This window comes from Rattus norvegicus, chromosome 4 (assembly GCF_021556685.1).
Source record: "Rattus norvegicus strain SHRSP/BbbUtx chromosome 4, alternate assembly SHRSP_T2T, whole genome shotgun sequence".
In the NCBI taxonomy this organism is placed as follows: Eukaryota; Metazoa; Chordata; class Mammalia; order Rodentia; family Muridae; genus Rattus; species Rattus norvegicus.
The window spans coordinates 12,505,058-12,525,773 of NC_141537.1; the positions used below are offsets into that span (position 1 = coordinate 12,505,058).

Sequence of the window (20,716 nt, forward strand, 5' to 3'; positions counted from 1 at the left end):
GAAGAGGGCTGACCACAGTGGTGCTGTTGATCCCAACTGCCCTTTGCTCCCTTTATATCCTGACCTTTGATCTCCTCTTTGTCCTGGGCTGCTGGAAGTTTTCCCCAACTCAGGCTTCTCCACCACAGCATTCAAGGCTGAATTCTTTCTCTGTGCCAAGGGTGTCTGTCATAAGCCATTCTAGACTGTTGTTTCCTCTGGGTTATGCTGCAGCCCACATTGGTCCTTGAATTGATTACAGGTTTTATAATGCATGCCAGGCCATCTCAGTTCCCGCGTAGTTGCTGTCTTGGGCTAGCTAATCTGTTGCTTTCACTTTTTGGAGGTGGTCTGCTCTGCTTATAATGATATGGTTAACAGCGTCTTCCCTATCCTTCAGCCTCTAGGGATTGTTGGACTTGTGTGGTACCTTCTCGTCCTCTTGTTTGTTTCCTGGGGGCAGAATTCCCTCTTACCTAGATTTGTTGTCTGCTTTTGCTAATTCTTGTTTTATAACTCTGTTTTACTCCTTTATGAATTTGGAGTCATTTGTAATTTGTGGCTTTACTATGGAGGTTAAGATGAGACTGTCCGTAGAGCATCCATTACAGAAGCAGAACCTTACCGTGCCCTCCTCGGAGCTGTCAGTCACTGTGATCCATGCTTCTCCGTGTCTTCTTTCATGTGTTAGGGAGCTCTCTAGTTGGTTGGTATTTCCTTAAGTAAGGCAGAAACATGTTTATTGGTGTATGTGTTTTGTAGTTTTATTGGGTTCTTATATCTCCTTCTCCCTTCAAACTTTATTCTACCTTAATCCCTTCCAACCCCCCCAGTACTAGGCAGGAGAGCAGGAAAGCTCCAGGGAAAGGGGGCGTAGGTCTCTTTAGACTGCATCTTGCTGATTAGGTTCTTCTTCTTGGGGCGCATCCAGTCATCATCATCAGAATATTTAGCACCCCAGTAATTGCAAATGTGGCACCAGGGCAAGCAGCGCCCACTCCAGAGAGCCAGTGACAGGTGTAGTTAGCAGCTGTGGACAAACTGACCCTGCCCCATAGCCCACAACTGGGATTAAGACAAAAATATATTCACATACCATAACTGGGTTTTTAAAGAAACTAAAATTCTCACAACGTATGTTCTTATTCTTTGCAAAATGATTGATCTTTATGTGTTGTAAAGGGCTTGTTGGCTACAACTCAGTGGTGGAGAGATTATCTAACATGTAAGACTCTGGTCCAATCCCCCAGACTGAAAAACCTTAGACAAATAAAAAGTTGGTATGTTTAAGTAGGGTATCCTGAGGCTTTTTGCATGACTGTATGACAAATGACTTTCTAGGGCTAAGGATGACTGTGGCAGGCTGCGTGCTTAATGTTTGGGAGGCTCTGGGTTCAGTTCTCAGGACTGGGTGGGTGTAGGGGTTTGGGTGAAGAGAGAAAACAGAAGCAGGAACATTTTAGATAACTGGCACTTTATTTAGAGAAATTGAGTGAGAACTTTTGGGTGGTTGCTGAGAATCACACCCAGGACTTTGTTCATGCTAAGCAGCACCCTGTTAGCAAGCTGCATTCTTAGCCTGTGTCACACCCTTTAGTCAGTCTTTGCAGTCCTGGGTACCCTGCAAGCCTCTGCCTGTAGGTGCTCTGTGTTGCTTTCAGACTTTGGCCTGGACAGCTTCTCTGGTCTCAGTCATGGAGTCTTGTTGTCTCCTGTTCCTTTGCCTTGTAAATCGTAGGTTCTATGCTGTGACTGGCTTCACCATGCACTTCTAAATTCTAAATGGGGGGACTTGTGCTGGCTTCCTGTCTAGTGTGGTAAACGGTGCACCAAAGGTAAACGTTTCCTAAAGTCTTCAGAGCAGCTTTCAGGCTCTTACATAGTCCAGGTCAAAGTGAGACCCAGCGCAGCTCCGGCCTCGTCAGTGCTCTTGTCTTGAGCTTCTTGTGCTGGACCTTGTTTTTGTCTTCTAGATTATTTCTAGTTCTTAACTACGTACCAGCTTACTAGATAGGAGCCTAGCTTTTATACATAAATATTCAGATAGGAGCCTGAATCGATAAACAAAGTGCTCGCTGTGCAAATGTGAGGGCCTGTGTCTGACCCCAGGACCCACATAAGAGCTAGGAGTGAGGATTGCCGCCCACTGTGATTCCAGTAACTGGAGGGACGGACGGAGGCCCGGGGCCTGCTTACCAGCCTAGCTTAATTGGTGAGCTCCAAGTCCCTGTGAGAGACTAAGTCTCAAAATGCATAAGGTGGATCAGATAGCTTCACTTTAAGTCCCACACCTGTACACATATACACATACATGTGCATACCTGTGTATTCCTGCGAGCGCGCACACACACACACACACACACACACACACACACACACACACACACAATCACACTCACCTCTGAATACTCCCTATCCCTAAAGAATAAAGAAGTGGAAGTTTATAAAAGTTAAGTACCTCGTCTGATAACACCGTGAGTGAATATTTGAGTGACAGGTGGAGTTTTTTCATTGCCCTGTGCTGTGTCTCTCTGCCTTCCCAGTTCATTGGTGGAGACATCAAGGAGGCAAATTATATTGGTTGCCTGTTAGATTTACTCCCTGATAGTTTTATATACGTATACTTTTATAATGCATTTTGAACATATTCACCTCCATTCCCTGCTTACCCACTTCCTGTGCTGCCCCAACAAATCCACATTCTTTGTTTATGTCTTAGAACAACAACAGCCACCACCTGTGCTGAGTTTGACTAGGGTTGTTTGTGTGTGCATAGGTGTGGGGTAATTAATGAGAAAGGGGCAACTTACCAGTGGCTTTGCCCCTGAAGAAAATTACCTCACATCCCCCAGTAGCAGCCCCTCTGGGGGTCAAACACACCTATTTCCATGCATGCTGGGGTGTTGTGAGGGTGTGGGCATGACTGAATCTTGTAAAGACAGTCAGCCTTGGTCGTTGGGAGGTCAGAAGTCCAGAGACAGTGTTGCACAGCCCTCCTCCTCCTCCTCCTCTTCTTCCTCCTCCTCCTCCCTCCTCCTCCTCCTCCTCCTCTCTCTCCTCCTCCCTGCACTCCAGCCTGTAAGCTCTGTCCATTCTCCTTCCTCAGTGTGCCCTGAGCCTTGGGAAGGTGGGGCAGTGCTGATGAGCATAATGGATGCTTACCTTGAAGACAGGACATTCAGCAGTCACTTGTTCAGCACTTAAACCAGGATGAGCCTGTGTACTGTCTACTACCTCCTGCAAAAGGCAGCTCTCCCAGAGCAGGACTAATCTGTAGAGTGAGTTGCTGGCACAGCTGCCCTGGTTAGAAAGGCCTTGTGTCCCCTTTTGGTGCTAGGGGTTATGGGGAAGACAAATGAGATCTAGTTACCCATGCATGTTGTACAGCCTTCCTGTTGGCTCCTGGTCTTATAGCGCCCCTCTCTGACTTGCGCAAGGAAAGCAGTGCCTTGCTGGTTCTGGGTTCTGGGTTCTGCCCCAGGCAGCTTTGTCTGCCCCGCTGCTCCTCTGCTGTCTGCCTTGTGTTTCTCAGTTCATTTGCTTACATTGTCCCAGGTTCCAACCATCATCCCTCATCAAGGTGCAAGCAGGCATCACTTTAAGAGAGTCCCCTGAGAACACCTTCCTTATTGGGACACATCTTCGCCAGGGGAGACGAATGTTAATCCGTTTCCACAGTGAGTCATACTTGTTCCTGCCTGAAAAGCCTCCCACACAGTCAGGTCTTTTACCTGAGAGGCTCCAGTGCAGAGATAACATAGCATGAAAATGTGATCAAAAGAAAATCTAAGAAAGAAGATGCTAATATTTTTACTTTAGGTTAATATTTGGTGGAGACTGTAATGGGAATCATCCTAATTTATTGTACTTGTAAGACTTTTGTCCAAATAGGAAACTCCATTTGGTTTACACAGAGGAGCATGTCAGTGGGTTGGGTGGGCCTTTTGGATAAGTGCAATGTTTGCTCTTTGTAGGAAAATAGATAATGCTGTCTTTCTAATTATGGTTCCTGTAGTATTCTATCCATGGTTTAAGTGCATTGGGTCCCTTTTCCATTCTTCACCTATGTGTTTGGGATGCATAGGTGTGTGTGTGTGTGTGTGTGTGTGTGTGTGTGTGTGTGTGTGTGATGCTCACACTCAGGTTCACAGGCATATGGAGGCCTGAAATTGCTGTCAGAAATTACCTTGCCATTCTTTGACCAACTCAGAACTCTCCAGTGTGGCTAATCTTGATATCAGCCTGCTCTGGGGCATTCCATGTTCTGCCTTTTGAACTGGCGTTACAGGAGGGGCCGCTTCTCCTGTCTGACAAGTGCGTGGGTTTCTAGGGACCCAGGCTGTGGTCATCAGGCTTGTGAGCCAAGCCATCTTCCCAACCCAGTTAAGTTTACTTTAACTGGGAAGTCTTTTGATTATATTTTTAATCATGGCATTTGGGGTTTGTTTGGTTTGGTTTTTCTCTGGTACCAGGGACTGACCAGGGTCTTAGACAGTGTTTACCATGGGCTACATATCCAACCCAAGCTAACATGTTGAACAGTAAATATTCTTACTTAAAAAAAAAGTCGTTTGTTTGTAGTGTAATGTTTTCACGTGTTCACTTTACTAACAACTCATTGGTGGCTCATCAGGTCGCATTACTGCACCTGGAATTCATTGGGGGAATTTTTGAACAGTTCCCCTTCCTCCCAGCTACTGCCTTGATTCAGTCGGCTCTGTGAGTACTGTGTGCGCCCTGAAGACGGGGGGCGGGGGGCTTCTCTCTTGTTTGTATCAGACTTGTCAGACAGTGCACGGGCTGGGGTGGGTGCTCAGATGCCAAGGTGGGACTGTGATGCTTCCTTCATTCTGGGTTAAGAGGTCACCATAAGCACCTCTGCTTAGATGTCCCTGGTAAGACTCCTCCCTCTTTGCTCTGCTGTACTGCTGCACTGTCTCTGAGAACGAGCGCACTAGGTATTTAAGATGGACAGGAACGTTACTTTTGCACCTACTTCCCAGGGTTGTACTTGAAAAATATGTTTTGTTCTTATTTGTTTCCTTTGGGTTCATTCTGCTTATTTTATGTGTATGTGCATACAGTGCCCATAGAGGGAGGACACAAAGAGCACTAGATCCCCAGAACTGGACTGAACTAGGTGACTGCTGTGTGCTTGACACTGGCCCTGGGCCCGCTTCCAGAGTGGCCCGTGTTGTTAATTCTGGTGCTGTCTTCAGCCTGACACTGCACTAATCATCTCTTGGGAACAAGGAGCCTGAGTGGTGGTACTAGTTGTCGAGAGTGTTTTCTGATTCTTGGAAACATTTCAAAATAGATTTTAATTTTGGAAATTATTTTAAGGATTCTTCTTCAATGGGGATAATTCCAGAAAACGTGGGCTTTACTTTCATGTCAGGTGGCACCAAATAAGCTTTGGTTTGCTCTAAATGTTTCTATTCAGATTGTTTTTTGAAGTTGGGGTTTTATGCAGCCCCGTGGAGTCAGGAAGCAGCTGAGGAGGCCCTGGTCTGCTCCTCTAACTCCTCAGTGCTGTCGTCTCCGTTGAGCAGGGATTGTTCTTAAGCTTGCAGTGTTGTAGAGAAACTAAGGCTATTTTTACTTAAATAAAAATTTTCCTTTCCTGAAGCATTGAAAATAAACATAAGGTAGAAGGTTTGCTTGAACTTACAAGTTCAAGACTAGTCTGGGCAGCACAGTGAGGCTCTGTCTCAAAAATAAGCAAAAATAAAAAGAAACACAAACCCGGAAAGCGCCAAACCCAGCAGAAATGAAGCACAGCTTTGTGCCCAGGAGAGCAGAGACAACTTAAGAAGACCATAGTTTCGGATGAGATGAAGGGATTAGAACTCTTACACACAGCTTGTACTGTAGGTTGGTAGGCTGGCTCTGCTGTCTCGGTAAACGGTAGAGCCTGTCGTTAGGCTGACCGTAGTTGCCATGTAGCTCAGCACTGATCTCCTCAGTATGTCACCACGAAGAGCCACAGGAAAATGTGCACGTGGATGTGTATGGAGGTGTTACCTCCAATCGTCAGGGAGCAGAAACGGTTGAGATTCCCATTGAGCAAATAAATAAAGAAAATGCCATTTGCAGGCTGGGGCCCAGTGGTCAAGAGCGCTGGCTACTCTTACAGAGAACCTGAGTTTGTTTCCCAGCACCCACGTGGTAGCTTATGACCATTTTAACTTGGGTCATATATGTGGTGCCACATTCATACATGCAGACAAAACACACACATACTAAATAAGGAGTAATCCTTAAAGAGTGCCATGTGTCTGCAGAGGGGACATTGTTCAGCAATACAGGAAGTGACTAGCTGGTGTGTGCTACCCAGCATGTGCCTCCGTCATGATGCCAGGTAGAAAAGAGCACTTGGGACGAGGGTGGCCTTTATAGGGTTCTGGGACTCGGAACTCGGGCCCTTAGATCTAAAAGGCCTGGTGTGCTGGTGTGTGTCTGAAATCCCAGCACTGGTGAGGAAGAGACAGGGCTTCTTGAGGCTTACTGGGCAGCCATTCTAACCAAATTGGTGAGTTCCAGGTTCAGTAAGAAAAACCAGTATTTTTCAATTTAAAAAAAGTGGGTAGGGGGATGGGGAGCCTTTAAGGAATCCATCTACTGTTGATTTCTGGGTCACTCACAGGCTCATGAGTGCATGGACATTGGACATGTTTACCCGAGCACAGAGACCTCTTTACATGAGTCAGGCACATAGCCTTGTGGTTAGGACTGTCAGAGGTGGAGGGAGAGGGGAAGCCACTACTCATGTCTGTGGGATTTCTTTATGGACTGACGAAGATGTTCTGAATTAGGTAGTATCATATTAATAAACGCGATAATGTAGATTTGAAATTTTAAAAGATGCATTCGCTTTTATTTTCTATGTATGAATGTCTGCCTTTGTGGGGTCTGTACACTGTGTACCTTGTGCCCACAGAGGTGACACTGTGTACTGGGCACTGTGTACTGTGACACCGGTATACTGGAACTGGGCTTGGAGACAGTGGTAAGATACATGTGACCCTAAGGCCTCTGGCAAAGCTCTGAAGCCCTGGACTTATTGCATATAAAATTCTTATCAAGGGCATTATGTCTGCGAGCATAACTGAATTCTGAAGTGATGACATTGGTTGCCTGTGAGGAAACTCCATTTTTAGAGTAAATGTCTCTAAAGTGTATTCCAGCTGCATATGGAGGCATTGCATGGCTTAGGCTTAGTAAGTCATGGACTGAAGCACTAGGGGTCCTGTTTGCTTTACCGTGACCAGGTCCTTCAGGGCTTAGACTATCTACACAGCAAGTGCAAGATAATCCACACTGATATCAAGCCGGAGAACATCCTGATGTGTGTGGACGGCGCGTACGTGCGGAGAATGGCGGCCGAGGCTACGGAGTGGCAGAAAGCAGGTGCTCCTCCTCCTTCTGGGTCTGCAGGTGAGGGGCTGAGCCCTCATTGCTCTGTCTGCTTGGGGCTGTGAGCTTCTAAAGCTCTTTAGTGAAGGCCGTGTGTCTGACGTGCACATACGCATTAGGAACTTTTTCTAAGAGTTTAGATGTTGAAGATGCTTTTGCTTAAGATGAGGTTTGAGTTCATTCTTTTAACTCTTTGTCTTCTGTTACCTTTGCTCGTTCTCAAAGGCTTCATCACGTAGGTGCACGCTCCCGTGTGGTCCAAGTTTCTATGGAGAGTATACGACCAGTTTCTTGTAGCCGACCTGCAGACTTCTGATTTTTTTTTTCCTGATTTGGGTTTTATAACAAATGTTTTCTTTCCTTAACTACTATACCTGCTTCCATCTCAGTTTAGCCAATAGTTTGGTGTTGGCTGTGGAAGCTCCAGGGTGGGGAGCTAGAAAGGGAAGCAGGGACATGAGCACTAGCGTCGTTTCTCTTGGGAAGTTGAGAGGCTTCATTGGGGAGATTGGGATGGAGATTGGAGTGGGTGTGCTTCCCTCTGGCTGACTGACAGGGCTCCAGAAAGAAGCGCTGCCGCCTCATCACGAGCACCATGGTGATGTCATCACCTCACCTCACGCAGCCCGTTTATGAAGCTTCTGATGCTGCCAGGCCGAGTTCTGGAGCCACTGCACAGTGTGCTGCACTGTGTGCCCTAGTTCACGTGTGTGGTGCTTTCCGTGTAGTCTTCAGACATGGCTGTGCACCTTCTTCGCTAGCTAGCATGTCCATTGCCTCATATGCAAAACATGTTCCGTTATGTGACTGGCTTGTAAGCTCTTCCATTTCTTTTTCTTTTCCTCTGTAATTATTTTGTCAGTGCTTTGAGAGAGGCTGTTTGCAAGAAAAGTGCTTCACGTGCACAGCGTCTCCTGCGGCCTGGAGCTGCGCAGTCTGTTTGAATTGCATAAGCTTTTGCCAGGTTCCTATCTTTAGCAATCTCTGAGGTGAAAGTTGTTCAAAGTTGGGTAGTTATTAAAAGGCAGTATTATCTCAGTTTGCAAATCAAATTACCCAACAGTGCCTGTCTTCCTCTGATCATCCGTTTTGTTTTATTTTGTTTTAGTGAGTACGGCTCCACAGCAGAAACCTGTAAGTATTTACGTGTGATCAGCATGTCAGGAGGGACTGTTTGTTCCTGAGCTGCACAAACTGTGTAGCAAATGTCATAGTCTTCACTAATTTAGAGGCGCATGTTTGTAAATGCTCTGTCATTATATAGGGCATGACTTCCTGCTGTGGACGGGAACAGTCAAAGCCAGTCTCCCCCTGGGCTCTCTTGGCTGCTGTTGGCTGAGTTCGGTGAATTGCAAGGCTTTAGTTCAAATTTAAAATCTAATTGTTCCAGAATCTTTTTTAAATGACTTCTGCCTGGCCTCCAAGTATCCTGTTTTGCCAAAAAACATTTTAATTTTTTATAGCTAGCTGTTTAAGTGAGAAGGATCATTATCTGTTCTGTGATCCTGTCAAATCAAGACAGTTCCAAGTCTGAATTGTTACGGGGGAGTCCAAATCACTTTTAAAAAAATTATTTATGTATGTGAGTACACTGTCTTCTCTCTTCAGACACACCAGAAGAGGGCGTCAGATCTCTTTACAGATGGTTGTGAGTCACCATGTGGTTGCTGGGAATTGAACTCAGGACCTCTGAAAGAACAGGCAGTGCTCTTAACCACTGAGCCATCTCTCCAGCCCCCAGATCATGTTCATAGCTCTCCCCTGAGCCTTAGGTTTGGGTTTATGGGTCTGAGAAACTTTGCAGACCCTCCTAGCCAGGGCTTTCCAAGACTTATGGCTGTAGCTTGAGGCACAGAAAACCGTGGCTTTTCCTTTTTTCCCTTCTTTCTATCGTCTACTGATTTCTGAAAGTGTTCACAGCTTGGTGTCAGAGCCACATGCAGACACAGTGCTGTTGGCACTGGTCTGGGCAGGTGCTTGTTTTTGTCGTTAAGGATTCTGGATACAGCCAGCAGCAAGGAAAGCTTGCAAGAGAAGATTCTTGCTCACAGCCAGGTATTTCACGGAGCTCAGCTCTCCTACTTTCCTCATAGAAGTTAGGGGAGACTAACCGTGTGAGCACAGTCCTCCCCTGAGGTGGCTCTCGTGGCTGGGTTAGTGAGGAAAGCTGAGTGTGTCCTGGAAAAGCAGTTACTGTGTTACCAACATTTCAACTCGTAAGGAGTGTTTTAAAGAGTGCTTTTCTGATCCAAGGTGTCATACTCCCGCCTGACACATACTCTCTTACCATGTTGTAGATAGGAAAAATATCTAAAAACAAAAAGAAAAAGCTAAAAAAGAAACAGAAGAGGCAGGCTGAGTTGCTGGAGAAGCGCCTGCAGGAGATTGAGGAATTGGAGAGAGAAGCCGAAAGGAAAATCCTAGAAGAGAACACCACCTCTGCAGAAGCTTCCAGTGAGCAAGATGGAGAATGCCAGCCTGAGGTGAAACTGAAAGAGGCCGAGTTAGAGGACACAACTGAGGAAGAGACAGCAAAGGACAATGGTTAGTCCAACTCAGAGCAGGAGGGAGGGCTGGTCGCGTGCGGGAGCTGCACACGGGGTCATTTCTGAGAGCGTCTGAGAGTATCTGAGCTGCCACCTCAGTCACTAAGGACGGCTTTCTCTACCTCTCCTTGGGGATGATGGGGGCAGCATAGTTCATTTGTGAAACTCTGCTAAGCGCATGTTACGTCACAAAGCAGGGGTGTGAGAAGGGGCGGAGGATGTCTGAGAAGCACCCTAGTGTTAATGATGACCCTTTCCTTATTCTGTAATTAGGCCTTTGCCTAACTTTAATGCAGCATAGATCTTCTTTTTTTTTTTTTTTTTTTTTTTTTTTTTTTCTCTCTTTTTTCTTTTTTTCGGAGCTGGGGAGCACAGATCTTCTAAGGCGACAGAAGAGAGGGTTAATGGCTGGAGAATGGATCAGTAGTGCAGAGGAGCTTGGCTCCCAGTTCCTCCAGTGTCATGGTGCTCACAGCCTCTTGTAACTGTAGCTGTGAGGGCTCATGAATGTGTTCACACACAGTTGAAAAGTGAGCACCTTAAAGATCAGGTACAGTAAGCTTCTTTGAAAAAGAAGGGACTAAAGTGAAAATCCAGCTTTACTTGTAATTTCCCCAGAGCTAACCTGTCCCTGACTAGAGGACTCATTACTGAATAAACAGAAACAAGATTTAGAATGCCGCCTTGCCTTGACAAGCAAAAGGCGTGTTCTGGGATCTGTCTGAGTTGCCTCCTAGCCGGGTGTGGTGGTGCATGCTCAGGATCAAGGAGCCCAGAGCTCGGGATGCAGAGGCAGAGGCAGGCGGATCTGAGTTAAAGAAGAGGCTCTCCTGTGTGAGGCCTATAGTGCTACTGTGCATGGAGAGTCGACTCCAGTCTTAACCCCATCTTCTTTAAGGTGAAGTTGAAGACCAGGAAGAGAAAGAAGACACAGAGAAGGAAAACACTGAGAAGGATGAAGATGATGTTGAACAGGAACTTGAGAACATAGACCCTACGTGGATGGAGTCCCCTAAGGCCAACGGCCATATTGAAAATGGCCTGTTTTTACTGGAGCAGCAGCTGGAGGATGAAGAGGATGAGGAAGATGACTGTGCAAACCCCGAGGAGTATAACCTGGATGAACCAAATGCGGAGAGTGATTATACGTATAGCAGCTCCTATGAACAATTCAATGGTGAATTGCCAAACGGACAGCCTAAGAGTCCAGAGTTTCCCACACCGCTGTTTTCTGGGCCCTTAGAACCTGTGGCCTCTGACTCTGTGCTGTCAGAGGGATCACCACTCACCGAGCCAGAGGAAAGCAGTCCGTCCCGTGACAGAAGCAGGACAGTTTCAGCCTCCAGTACTGGAGACTTGCCAAAAAGTAAGTGCCATTTTGCATCTCTGTCTGCTGGCTCTGGGTAGGGTTACACCTGTGACGTACTGTGAAGGGAGTTGACTAGGCGAGAGCCACGAGGTCCTATCCCTGGCCTTTCTTCATTTACTGCATATTATTAAATGACATCAGATAGGTAAAATGGCCTTCCACCATTACCAACCTCACAGCTTTCTAGATACACCCTCTTGCAGCTGAGAGCAGTCGTTTTTGGGTTTTCAAGGGATCCCTGGCTGTTTTCATCCATACTGAGACGCCTTGTGTTTTATTTGATAGTTGCCCTTGTTTATACAACCATGCTTTCTTTCTGTTTGTTTTGTTTTGTTGTTGGTTTGGTTAGTTTTTGTTTGTTTTTTTGAGACCTGTTTTCTCTGTGTAGCCCTGGCTGTTAATGGAACTCTCTCTGTAGACCAGATTGGCCTCAAACTCAGAGATCTGCCTGCCTCTGCCTCCTGAGTGCTGGTATTAAAGGTGTGCACCACCATTGCCTGGCTCTATAACTCTGCTTCTGAGAAAGCACAATAACAGATTATACATTGGTTCTACATTCTGGTCTCCATGAGGTCCTATCTTCAAACACATAGTTTGTGCAAGTGCCATGAAGGAAAATTGAATATCACAATTGATTTTTATTCCGACCCTTAGGGGAAAAGTTCAGTGACTTTGCTATGCCCATAGTACATGACAAACAATTGAGCCAGCCTGACCCGTTCTGTAGCCTCTTTAGTTGCTGCCTCTGTCTGCTGGCTGTGCTGGATTGTCTTAGGCGTGGTGTTGCTCCCTTGGCGGTGGCTGCTTTACACCTCACCCTTGGTCTGACCAGAAGAAAATATAGGCTCATTTCTGGGCAAAGGTGGCAGAGACTTGTACCTTCTCTGCATTTATTGTTTCTGTTGCAGCTGATTTTCACACAAAGCAATTTTTACCATAGCTTTTCCTTATTTTTCTTAACTTGATTTTTTTTTTTTTGGAGCTTGGGACCGAACCCAGGGCCTTGCGCTTGCTAGGCAAGCGCTCTACCACTGAGCTAAATCCCCAACCCCTTGTTATTTTTCATGTGATAACTTAGAACAGTAGTTTTAAATATAGAAAACTGAATTCCAGCTTAAACTTAGAATAACCATGGGACTTCAGTTTCTTAACCTCTTCATGCCCCATTTTTGTTTGCTTTTGTTTTTTCTATTGAAGGAAAGCAGTGGCCACACCAAATGGCCATTGAAGCAAATGCTACATACTGAACTGTGTGTGAGAAGTTCGGTACGTGTGCCTCGGTTGTTCAACACCTCCTCACACGCACATTCATTACTGCCCTGTCACACCAGCAGTGCCTGCGGCCCGGGCTCTGTGGACAGACTGCTCAGCATAGTCTTGCCGAGAGCTCAGGGATCTCTCGATTTATTCCGTCTCCCACATCATCATTCATTCTTTCTGGGGAGCCAGGATAGGTAGATACAGGTTAAAACCTGAAAAGAAAAAAATTCTTTCTAGAACGATTTTATGTGCTTCGGTGTTGGCGTGCATGTGTGTCTGTGTGAGGGTGTTGTGCCCTGAAACTGGAGTTACAGTTGGAGCTGCCGTGTGGGTGCTGGGAACTGAACCCAGTCCTCTGGAAGAGCAGCCAATACTCTCAACCACAGAGCCGTCTCTCTGGCCCTCAGAAAGAAATCCTCATAAAAAAGAAGAGAGAATTTATAATCGTAGTGTGTGAGGAGGTATTCTAACTTAGGCAAAATCTAAAATTCCAGTGCAGAAAGATTATTGAATTCAAAACTCATGGTTTTCATTAAAGAAGGCTTGGGCACTGTGACAGAGGCGATCTTACTGGTGATTGTCAGGAGGCCGTGGTTGCTCTGCCTGCTGTGTCGTGGCGGAAGTAAGCGGACAGCAACTTGTCCTTGGGCCCTGCCGGCTCCTCCAGTAGCCCTGCCTTTCTTTTGCCATTGCTGCTTGCTCTGCTGTCCCTCTGGGAAGTTAGGCATCTTCCGTGTGCGTTACCTCCTCTGTTCTTCCTTGTTCTTGTCTTGCTGAACTCGTCCTGTTGACGGATCTGCACCTGCCCGTGATTTCCACTGGCTTCTGTGAATTGCTGCTTCATTCCCCAAGCGATAGAACTACTGAGCCCCAGTAGCAGGGAGTCCCAAGAAGAAAGGAGTGAGCCATGGTGTGCAGGGCCTCTCTGGGTCCTTACCAGAACACTGCTGTCTTGGGTGGACTATCGTGTGCACGCTTGTTCTTCTCTGTCACAGCCCTGTGTGGTGGTTTGTGTCAGCTTGCCACAAGTCACCTAGCAAGCGAGAACCTTACCTTGCTGAGGAATTGCTTCCATCAAGTAGGCCTGTAGGCGTGGCTGTGGGCGTGTTCTTAATGATTGACATGAGGTGACTCACCTCCCTGTGGGTGCTACCACTCCTGCCTGAGCAGGTGGTTCTGGCTGTACAAGAAAGTTAGGGAACCATAGGGAAGAAGTCAGTAAGAAGCATTCTTCTGTGGTCTTCACTTTAGTTTCTACCTCTGGCTTCTTGCTTGAGTCCCTGTCCTGATGCCCTTCAGTTATGGTATGTGTTGAGGAAGCGTTGGCCAAGTAAGCCCTTTCCTCTCCCACGTGGGCTTGCTCAGTGTTTTGTTATAGCAGCGGAAAGCAGTCTAGGACACTCTTGCTAGTCCTTTTTCAAAGCAGGCCCCTCTTTGATCTGGCCCTGAGGCACAGGCCTGGCTTGGCTGCACTGCTTGAGAAGCCTGCTGTTCTCTCTGTCTTGTTCCTAGCTGCCTCCACAATGTCTTCCAGCTTGCTGCTAGAGTTTTAAATCACACTAATTAGATAAATCCCCTTGTCCTAGTTCCTCACAGCTCTTCATGGGGCCCAGCGGTCCTCTCCACAGTGGTACATATGCCTATTGGCAACAGAGCAATCAACTGAGGTACACAAAGGGATTATTAGGAAACCTCTGTGTTTTAAAATAGATATTTTGAAAGTCTAGCTCAATAAATACCTATATATCCTCCACCTATGTTTTGTATTAACATTTTACCATGATATATGTGTTATAGAAACTGTATGTCATAGATAATAGGATACTGAATTTTTAAGTTAACTTTTTTTTGGGGGGGGGGGTTCTTTTTTTCGGAGCTGGGGACCGAACCCAGGGCCTTGCGCTTCCTAGGTAAGCGCTCTACCACTGAGCTAAATCCCCAGCCCCTTAAGTTAACTTTTTAAGTAAATATTTAAGCATTCATCGTCACAGGAGTGAACTGAAGATGATTTTGTTACTCAGTCCCTAGTCAGCTCTCCTCTTTAATTTGAAAATTGTCTTCTGCTTTCCCTGATCCTGGGTATGATAGAGCAGTGGACCACATGCTTTGGTGTGAGAACAGTAGAAGACAGGCGGGGCGCATTATGCTGTTTGAAGAACTTAGATTCCAGGTGACAAGATGTAGACTGGGAAGACGCCCTTGAAGGGTGAGATGGGATCTACCTTAGGCCATCGGCTGCTAGAGCAGCTAGTAAATGTTTCTTGTTACATGGCATCAGAAGATGTCCCCGAGCAGAATGGGCTTGTTAGTGTGCCTGCCTGGTCCACGTGGAGCCCTCACTTCACTTCCTCTCTGTCAGTCGTGTTGGGCTGCCACAGCGTGGTCCTTGTGTTCTAGCTCTTGATCCTTACATCTGTATTCTTTCAATACAAGCCTGTCATCCTTCCTTCTTCCCCAAATGGCGTAGCTCATTCCCTCATAGCATGATACCCTGAGCACCCCTCCAGTGACGCCAAGCTCGCCCGCCTGCTCCCTCACAGCGTGCTGACCCCCGCACCACCCTGGGTGGCGGGCTGCTTCTAGTGTTCAGGCTGCGTGCTGGACTGTGGGCACCGCTCTCTCTGTGCAGTACCTACCTCCTGCCCAGAACTTCTCATGCTTTCTTCCAGGGCCACTTCCCCAGACCTTTTTCTAGGGCTGGCAAGATGGCTCATTAGGTAAATTCACTTGCCTCCAAACCTGATTCAATCTCCAGAACACACAGATTTGTGTGACCCCCGTGCAAGTGCCGTGCCCCTCCCTCCACAGCACATAAATAAATGTGAAAAGGGAAAAGCAGACTTTGAACATTGCATTCATAGCCATCTCTCTTCTTAGTTTTGTTTTGCTTTGAGGCATATCTAGTTTTCTGACATGTTACATGACTTGCTTGTGTGCTTACAGTATTGCTTATGTTTCCCTTCCTTCCCGGTCTGTCCCTCCCTCCCTCCCCCCCCTCCCTCCCCCCTCCCTCCCCCCTCCCTCCCCTTCCTTTCTTCATTCTCTCTCTTTAGTTTATCAAGATGGGGTTTTTCTGTGTGGCCCTGGCTGGTTTGGAACTTGAGGTCTGCCTGCCTCCGCCTCCCTGTTGCTGGGACGAAAGGTGGGCGTCTCCGCACCCAGCCCTTCGACATACATTGTCGATCAGTGCATGGCATGGCTTTCCTAATTTGAGTGTGTTGTTTTCTTGACTTACCTCACCAAAATGGCATATGGAAGGTGTTGGTAAGTGTTTGTCCAAGGAGTGGGTGAGGGGTTGTCAGCAACTGTTCAGTCTCTGGCCCTCGTCTAGGCAGAGGCCGTTTGCGCCTTTGTTTTAGGGAGCTCCAGTGCTTCCTAAATGTAACCTGCCACTTTGATTCGTGCTCTAGTGGAAGCAGAGAAAAGTTACTGGCTTTTCATTCTGGAAGCTAAAGATTGCCGGTAGGTTGGTGGTCACTGTGACAGGTCACCATGGGGTGACTTAACCTAAGGAGGCAGCCTGGTTTCAGGCACACTTAGAGTGATTGTGCAGCCGGCGTGAGTATGTCTGTGTCCACATGGGCCCTTTGAGTGTTTCTGCAGTCAGTCCCTCCCCTCACCCGGATCCCAGCACATGCTGAGAAAGGTAATCCCTGCATAAGCAGGCTCTGTCTGACCTCTGTGCCTTTCTGCCCAAGTTGCTCTCTAATCTGAGGGGAAGCCTGGAGAGGTCAAGCATGGATGAGCCGACTGGGGACTTTGGAGCCTCCCCAGGGCTCCTTGGATGGCTTAGGGCCTGTTAGCCCCGTGAAGCCTGCACTGCAGTTAGCATAGCTGGTCCTACTTCCTGATGGGATCCACCAACACTGGTGTCTCAGTTTCAGTACGCCCTGAGAGAGTCTTAGTGTCCATAAGCAGCAACTTGGCATGAACAGAAAGGTCCCCAACGGGGGCATTAATGCTCTACACTGAGCTGGATTTCCTGTTTAATCTGTAAGTTCAATTTCAGTCTGACCAAAATTGTAAGGGTGAGGGGCTCCGGTTAAGTATGAAGATGAGTGTAGTTACAGTGCAGTTAGGACTTGACTGAGAAACCCCCAGGCCTGGACCTGCCATAGAGGCTCCCTCAGGCCCTTCCTGCAGGCGAGCATCTGAACTGATAACGGATTGCCCCAAAGCCTGCCTTTATGGCCCACTTCAACTCCGGAGAACACTAGTTTGATATTTTCCTTGTTCGAAGCTTAAGTCATAAAAGGTTAGCCTCTGCCTATAATTTGTTTGCTAAGCAGTTGTCATCTGACACTTGATGTGAGGGCTTGCTTAGCTGAGGAAGCTGGGTAAGGGCTGCTGTCAGCCTCTAGGTGCTACTCATGCTCTGACGGCATCAGGCAGCCTGCCCAGAAGTGATGGTCACACATCTGTGCTCACCTTCCTGTGGCTTTACTGTTCACCAGGGAGCTGGGTACAGCCCAGGAGGGAGTGGTCTCAGTTGCAGGATTCTCCTCTATCCTGTCATTCCACCTGGCGAGCCTTGTGCTCACACATGCAAACCTCTTGTCCCCAGTGCTAACGCTCTTGCTGTTTGCTCACGGCAGCAAAAACCCGGGCAGCTGACCTGTTGGTGAACCCTCTGGATCCACAGAATGCAGATAAAATTAGAGTAAAAATTGCTGACCTGGGAAATGCTTGTTGGGTGGTAAGTAGTGTTTTCTTTTTACATTTTAATTGTGATTTTGTGTGACAAGATGCTTTTCTTTAAAAAAAAAAATATTTAATCACATCTATTCCTTTTCAGCATAAACATTTCACAGAGGATATCCAAACACGTCAGTATAGGTCCATAGAGGTTTTGATAGGAGCAGGCTACAGTACACCTGCAGACATTTGGAGTACAGCATGCATGGTAAGAATGGCCACTTTCTTCTCTAGAACCTGGCTCTCTCTAATACTCTTGATGGGGCAGAGTCTTGTTCGAGATCATCCTGCATTTTAAAATGGGTGAGAAGATGGAGATTGTGTCTAGGTGTCTAAGCACTGGGAGGATTCTCAGGTGTGCATGGCTTATGAGACATAGTCCCTTCTTCAGGCCCCGTGCAGACCATTGCCACAAGAATCAGACCCATCAGAGGAACTGCTTTTAGTCTCTGGAAACTTGTAGGCGGTTCAGGCTCCTTGTCACATCCTGGGGTAAAGTCAGATGTCATCTTCCAGGAGACGGTGACAGTACTCGTAAGTTCACACCACTGGCATGTGGCCTCTCCAGGGGCAGGCTCTGTTCTCCTTCCTGCCAAGAAGAGATTTCTCTGTCTGCCCATGCACAGTTGCCGTTATCTAATGCAGATGCCGTGTCCTGGCTGCTTGTCTGGCATGTGCCAGTGTTCCTGAGATAGCAGTGGTGACACAAGCTTTCTTGGTTTGAGTCTGTTTTTCTAGGAACATAAGTGGTGCTTTCCTGACAGCAGGAGGAACATCCCTTTGACTTGGGCAGTCTGAGTTCGTGTCTTTCTATGTCCACATATATGCACATGGATGTAGAGAACAGAGCTCACCCTTCCGTGTTTTCGTGGCAGCTCCTGATTAGGTTAGGTTGGCTGGTGAGTTGAGCCCTGGGGTTTGTCTGTCTCTGCCTTTGCAGTGCTGGTTTTGCAAGCACATGCTGCTCTCATTGACTTCCATGGCAGGCACTTCAACAACTGAGCTGTCTTTCAGCCTAATGTCTGTTTATTTGCTTCATTTTTGAAATGTAGCCCAAGCTGGTCTTGAAACTCAGCCTCCTGAGTGCTGGGGTCCAGGCATGGCACTGTCCCGGGCTTTGTGCATCTCTGTGTCATTAGCTCTGGACTGTGAGTTGGTCAGCACGAGCAGCCCCGCACTCGGGGCCAGTGGCAGTGTCTCCACGCCGTCTCCACGCCAGCTCAGCATGTTCTCTCAGGGGTTCTGCTGTTCTTTGGTGGAAAAGGCAGCATGTGTGTGCATGTGGCTTTCAGTGCTGCCACACTTTTCCTGTTTGCTGGGACCAGAACACAACACGAGGCAAGTGTTTTCCAATGAGTCATCCTCAGATCTTGTATTCATTTTTATAGACATTGTCCTTGGCTATCTAAATGGAAGGGCTCCTATTCAAGGCCTAGTACGTGTCTTCTGAGTGGAAGGCAGGGCTTAGGGAGGAAAGGGCAGGGCGTAGATGGGATGGAAGAGAGAAGGCAGAATAATGATGGTGACCAGATGTTCAACTCAATAGCAGTTGTTTTCAGTCTTCTATATTTTGTGTTTGTTGTAATGTAAAAGCATTTTAAGCATTTAAATTTTTATAGTGTGTTTGTGAGTGTTTTGCCTGCATGTATGTGTGCATTGTGCATGCCTGGTGTCTGGAGGTGAGAAGAGAGCTCTGGCTCCCTGGGATGGTGTTATGCAGCCATGTTTATGTTGGGATGTGAGCCCAGGTCCTCTGCAAGAGCAGCATGTGTGACAGCACTGCCTAACCAGGTGATGCTGGGTGACAGGGAAAACACAAGATGCTTTCGTCCTCCAAGTTATCATCCGAGATGATCGATGCAGCCAGATGCAAAATACTGTGCCTTCCTACACTGTCGTCCTGATAATTCTAGAGAATAATTTAAAATTATTAAAAACTTTTGTTTTTTAATAAGAACCAACAATCCAGTTCTTTGTGGCTGAGAAAAGCCACTGTCCCTGTCACTTTGAGTTTTGAGGACACTGCATGGACAGACTTCTTGTTTTTCAGGGAGAGGGTAAAGGGAAGTGGAAGCTCAGACCACAGGAGGCAGAGGCCTGGTCGGAGGGAGAGCAGGGTGGGTGGTCTGTGTGTGTGCGTGTGTGTGTGTGTGTGTGTGTGTGTGTGTGTGCACGAGCATACACAACCTCCATTTCGGGTGGTGGCAAAGCCAATTTCTGTCTGTCCTCTGCACTAGAGAAGGTCATGTGCTAAGGTTGCCATGGTCCAGGCTCTGTGAACTCTTTGAACCCTGAAGTCTTATGTTTTAATGTTGGTGATATAAACCAGGAAGGTAGTTCAGCATCACACGAATGTGGCTGCTGTCACCAGGCTCTCTGTCCCTGTGCTATGTCCCGTCTTCTGTCCTTTTGCTATGCTCTTGTTGCAGACATCAGAAGACACCAAGGAGTTGTTGTTTCTGTCTCATTTTGCCTCCCTATTCCAGGAGACGCTGCTGGTGACCGAAGTGCCCCTAGGGCTGCTTAGCACTGTCTGTCTGTCAGTCCAGTGGCTCTGCTCTGAGATAGGTACTTTTCAAAGGAACGCGTGTTTACTTCCTGTCTGCAAGGTTGTGTCTGAGAGCTGACTTGCTCTACCCAGAGAACAAACCGTAGAGAAGCCACGTTTGCCCACCTTTATACCCTGAGGTTAAATTTGTGCTCACAGTGCCTTAGCATCGACAGTGCCCTGGATTGCTGAATCCATCGCCTGTTCAGTTTTGCATATGGCTGCCCTGGAGACAAGAGGGTCTGGGTGGTGATGGGTCCCAGCTGCTGCCCAGAGGAGAGGTGGCCTTCGTGGCAGGAAAAGTACAATGGTGAGGAAAGGCAGCAGATCTGCTAGTTCACCGGTTTGGGTGTCTGTCTCCTAGTGTAAGTGTGTAGAGCGTTTCGACACAGCTTGAGTACTGAGGGCCACTGCTTTGTGTGCATGTGTCCTTGTACAAATGGGCAAGCTCGTAAGGGTCCATGATGAGTCCTGACCATGATCAGAATAAAAATCAACCTGACTTCTGCCATGCTTTACTAGGCCTTTAGCACTACACATCATGACCTGGTTAGGCAGGGAGAAAGAGGCACCTGCTTGCCCTGGAGCTGAGAACAGACAGTGACCTAGGGGAAAGACCAGGAGAAAAACTCCAAAGTTGCCAAACACTGAATATTAACAATGCAGCTTGCTTCAGGGGACAGCTTAGTAAGTAGAAGATAGTAATGTTTCCTGTTTCTACGCTGCTAACCTTACCATACTGTGACACCACCCCCCATCAAATGCCAGTGTGTGCTTTCCCTGTTTCGGTCATAACGAGGAGTCCCACCACTGTCCAAAGAGGGCTCTCCTGCCCTCTGCTGCTACCGACTCTTGCTCTTTTGTTTCCCTCCTCTTAAAAAAAAAATTATTTTTATTTTATGT

The 20,716-nt window shown here is 47.3% G+C and overlaps 1 protein-coding gene across 44 annotated transcripts in view; it reads left to right on the plus strand.

Annotated features, from left to right (window-relative positions):
- Srpk2 (SRSF protein kinase 2) overlaps nucleotides 1–20,716 on the plus strand; it is a 190,075-nt gene that overhangs the window by 159,022 nt on the left and 10,337 nt on the right. For 21 of the 44 annotated variants that reach the window (XM_087656380.1, XM_087656393.1, XM_087656386.1 and 18 more), the window contains 6 exon segments: nucleotides 7,251–7,416; nucleotides 8,504–8,529; nucleotides 9,693–9,939; nucleotides 10,840–11,307; nucleotides 17,166–17,266; nucleotides 17,366–17,473. In XM_087656380.1, coding sequence (XP_087512506.1) covers nucleotides 7,251–7,416; nucleotides 8,504–8,529; nucleotides 9,693–9,939; nucleotides 10,840–11,307; nucleotides 17,166–17,266; nucleotides 17,366–17,473 — 1,116 coding nt within the window. 44 annotated transcript variants of the gene reach the window in all.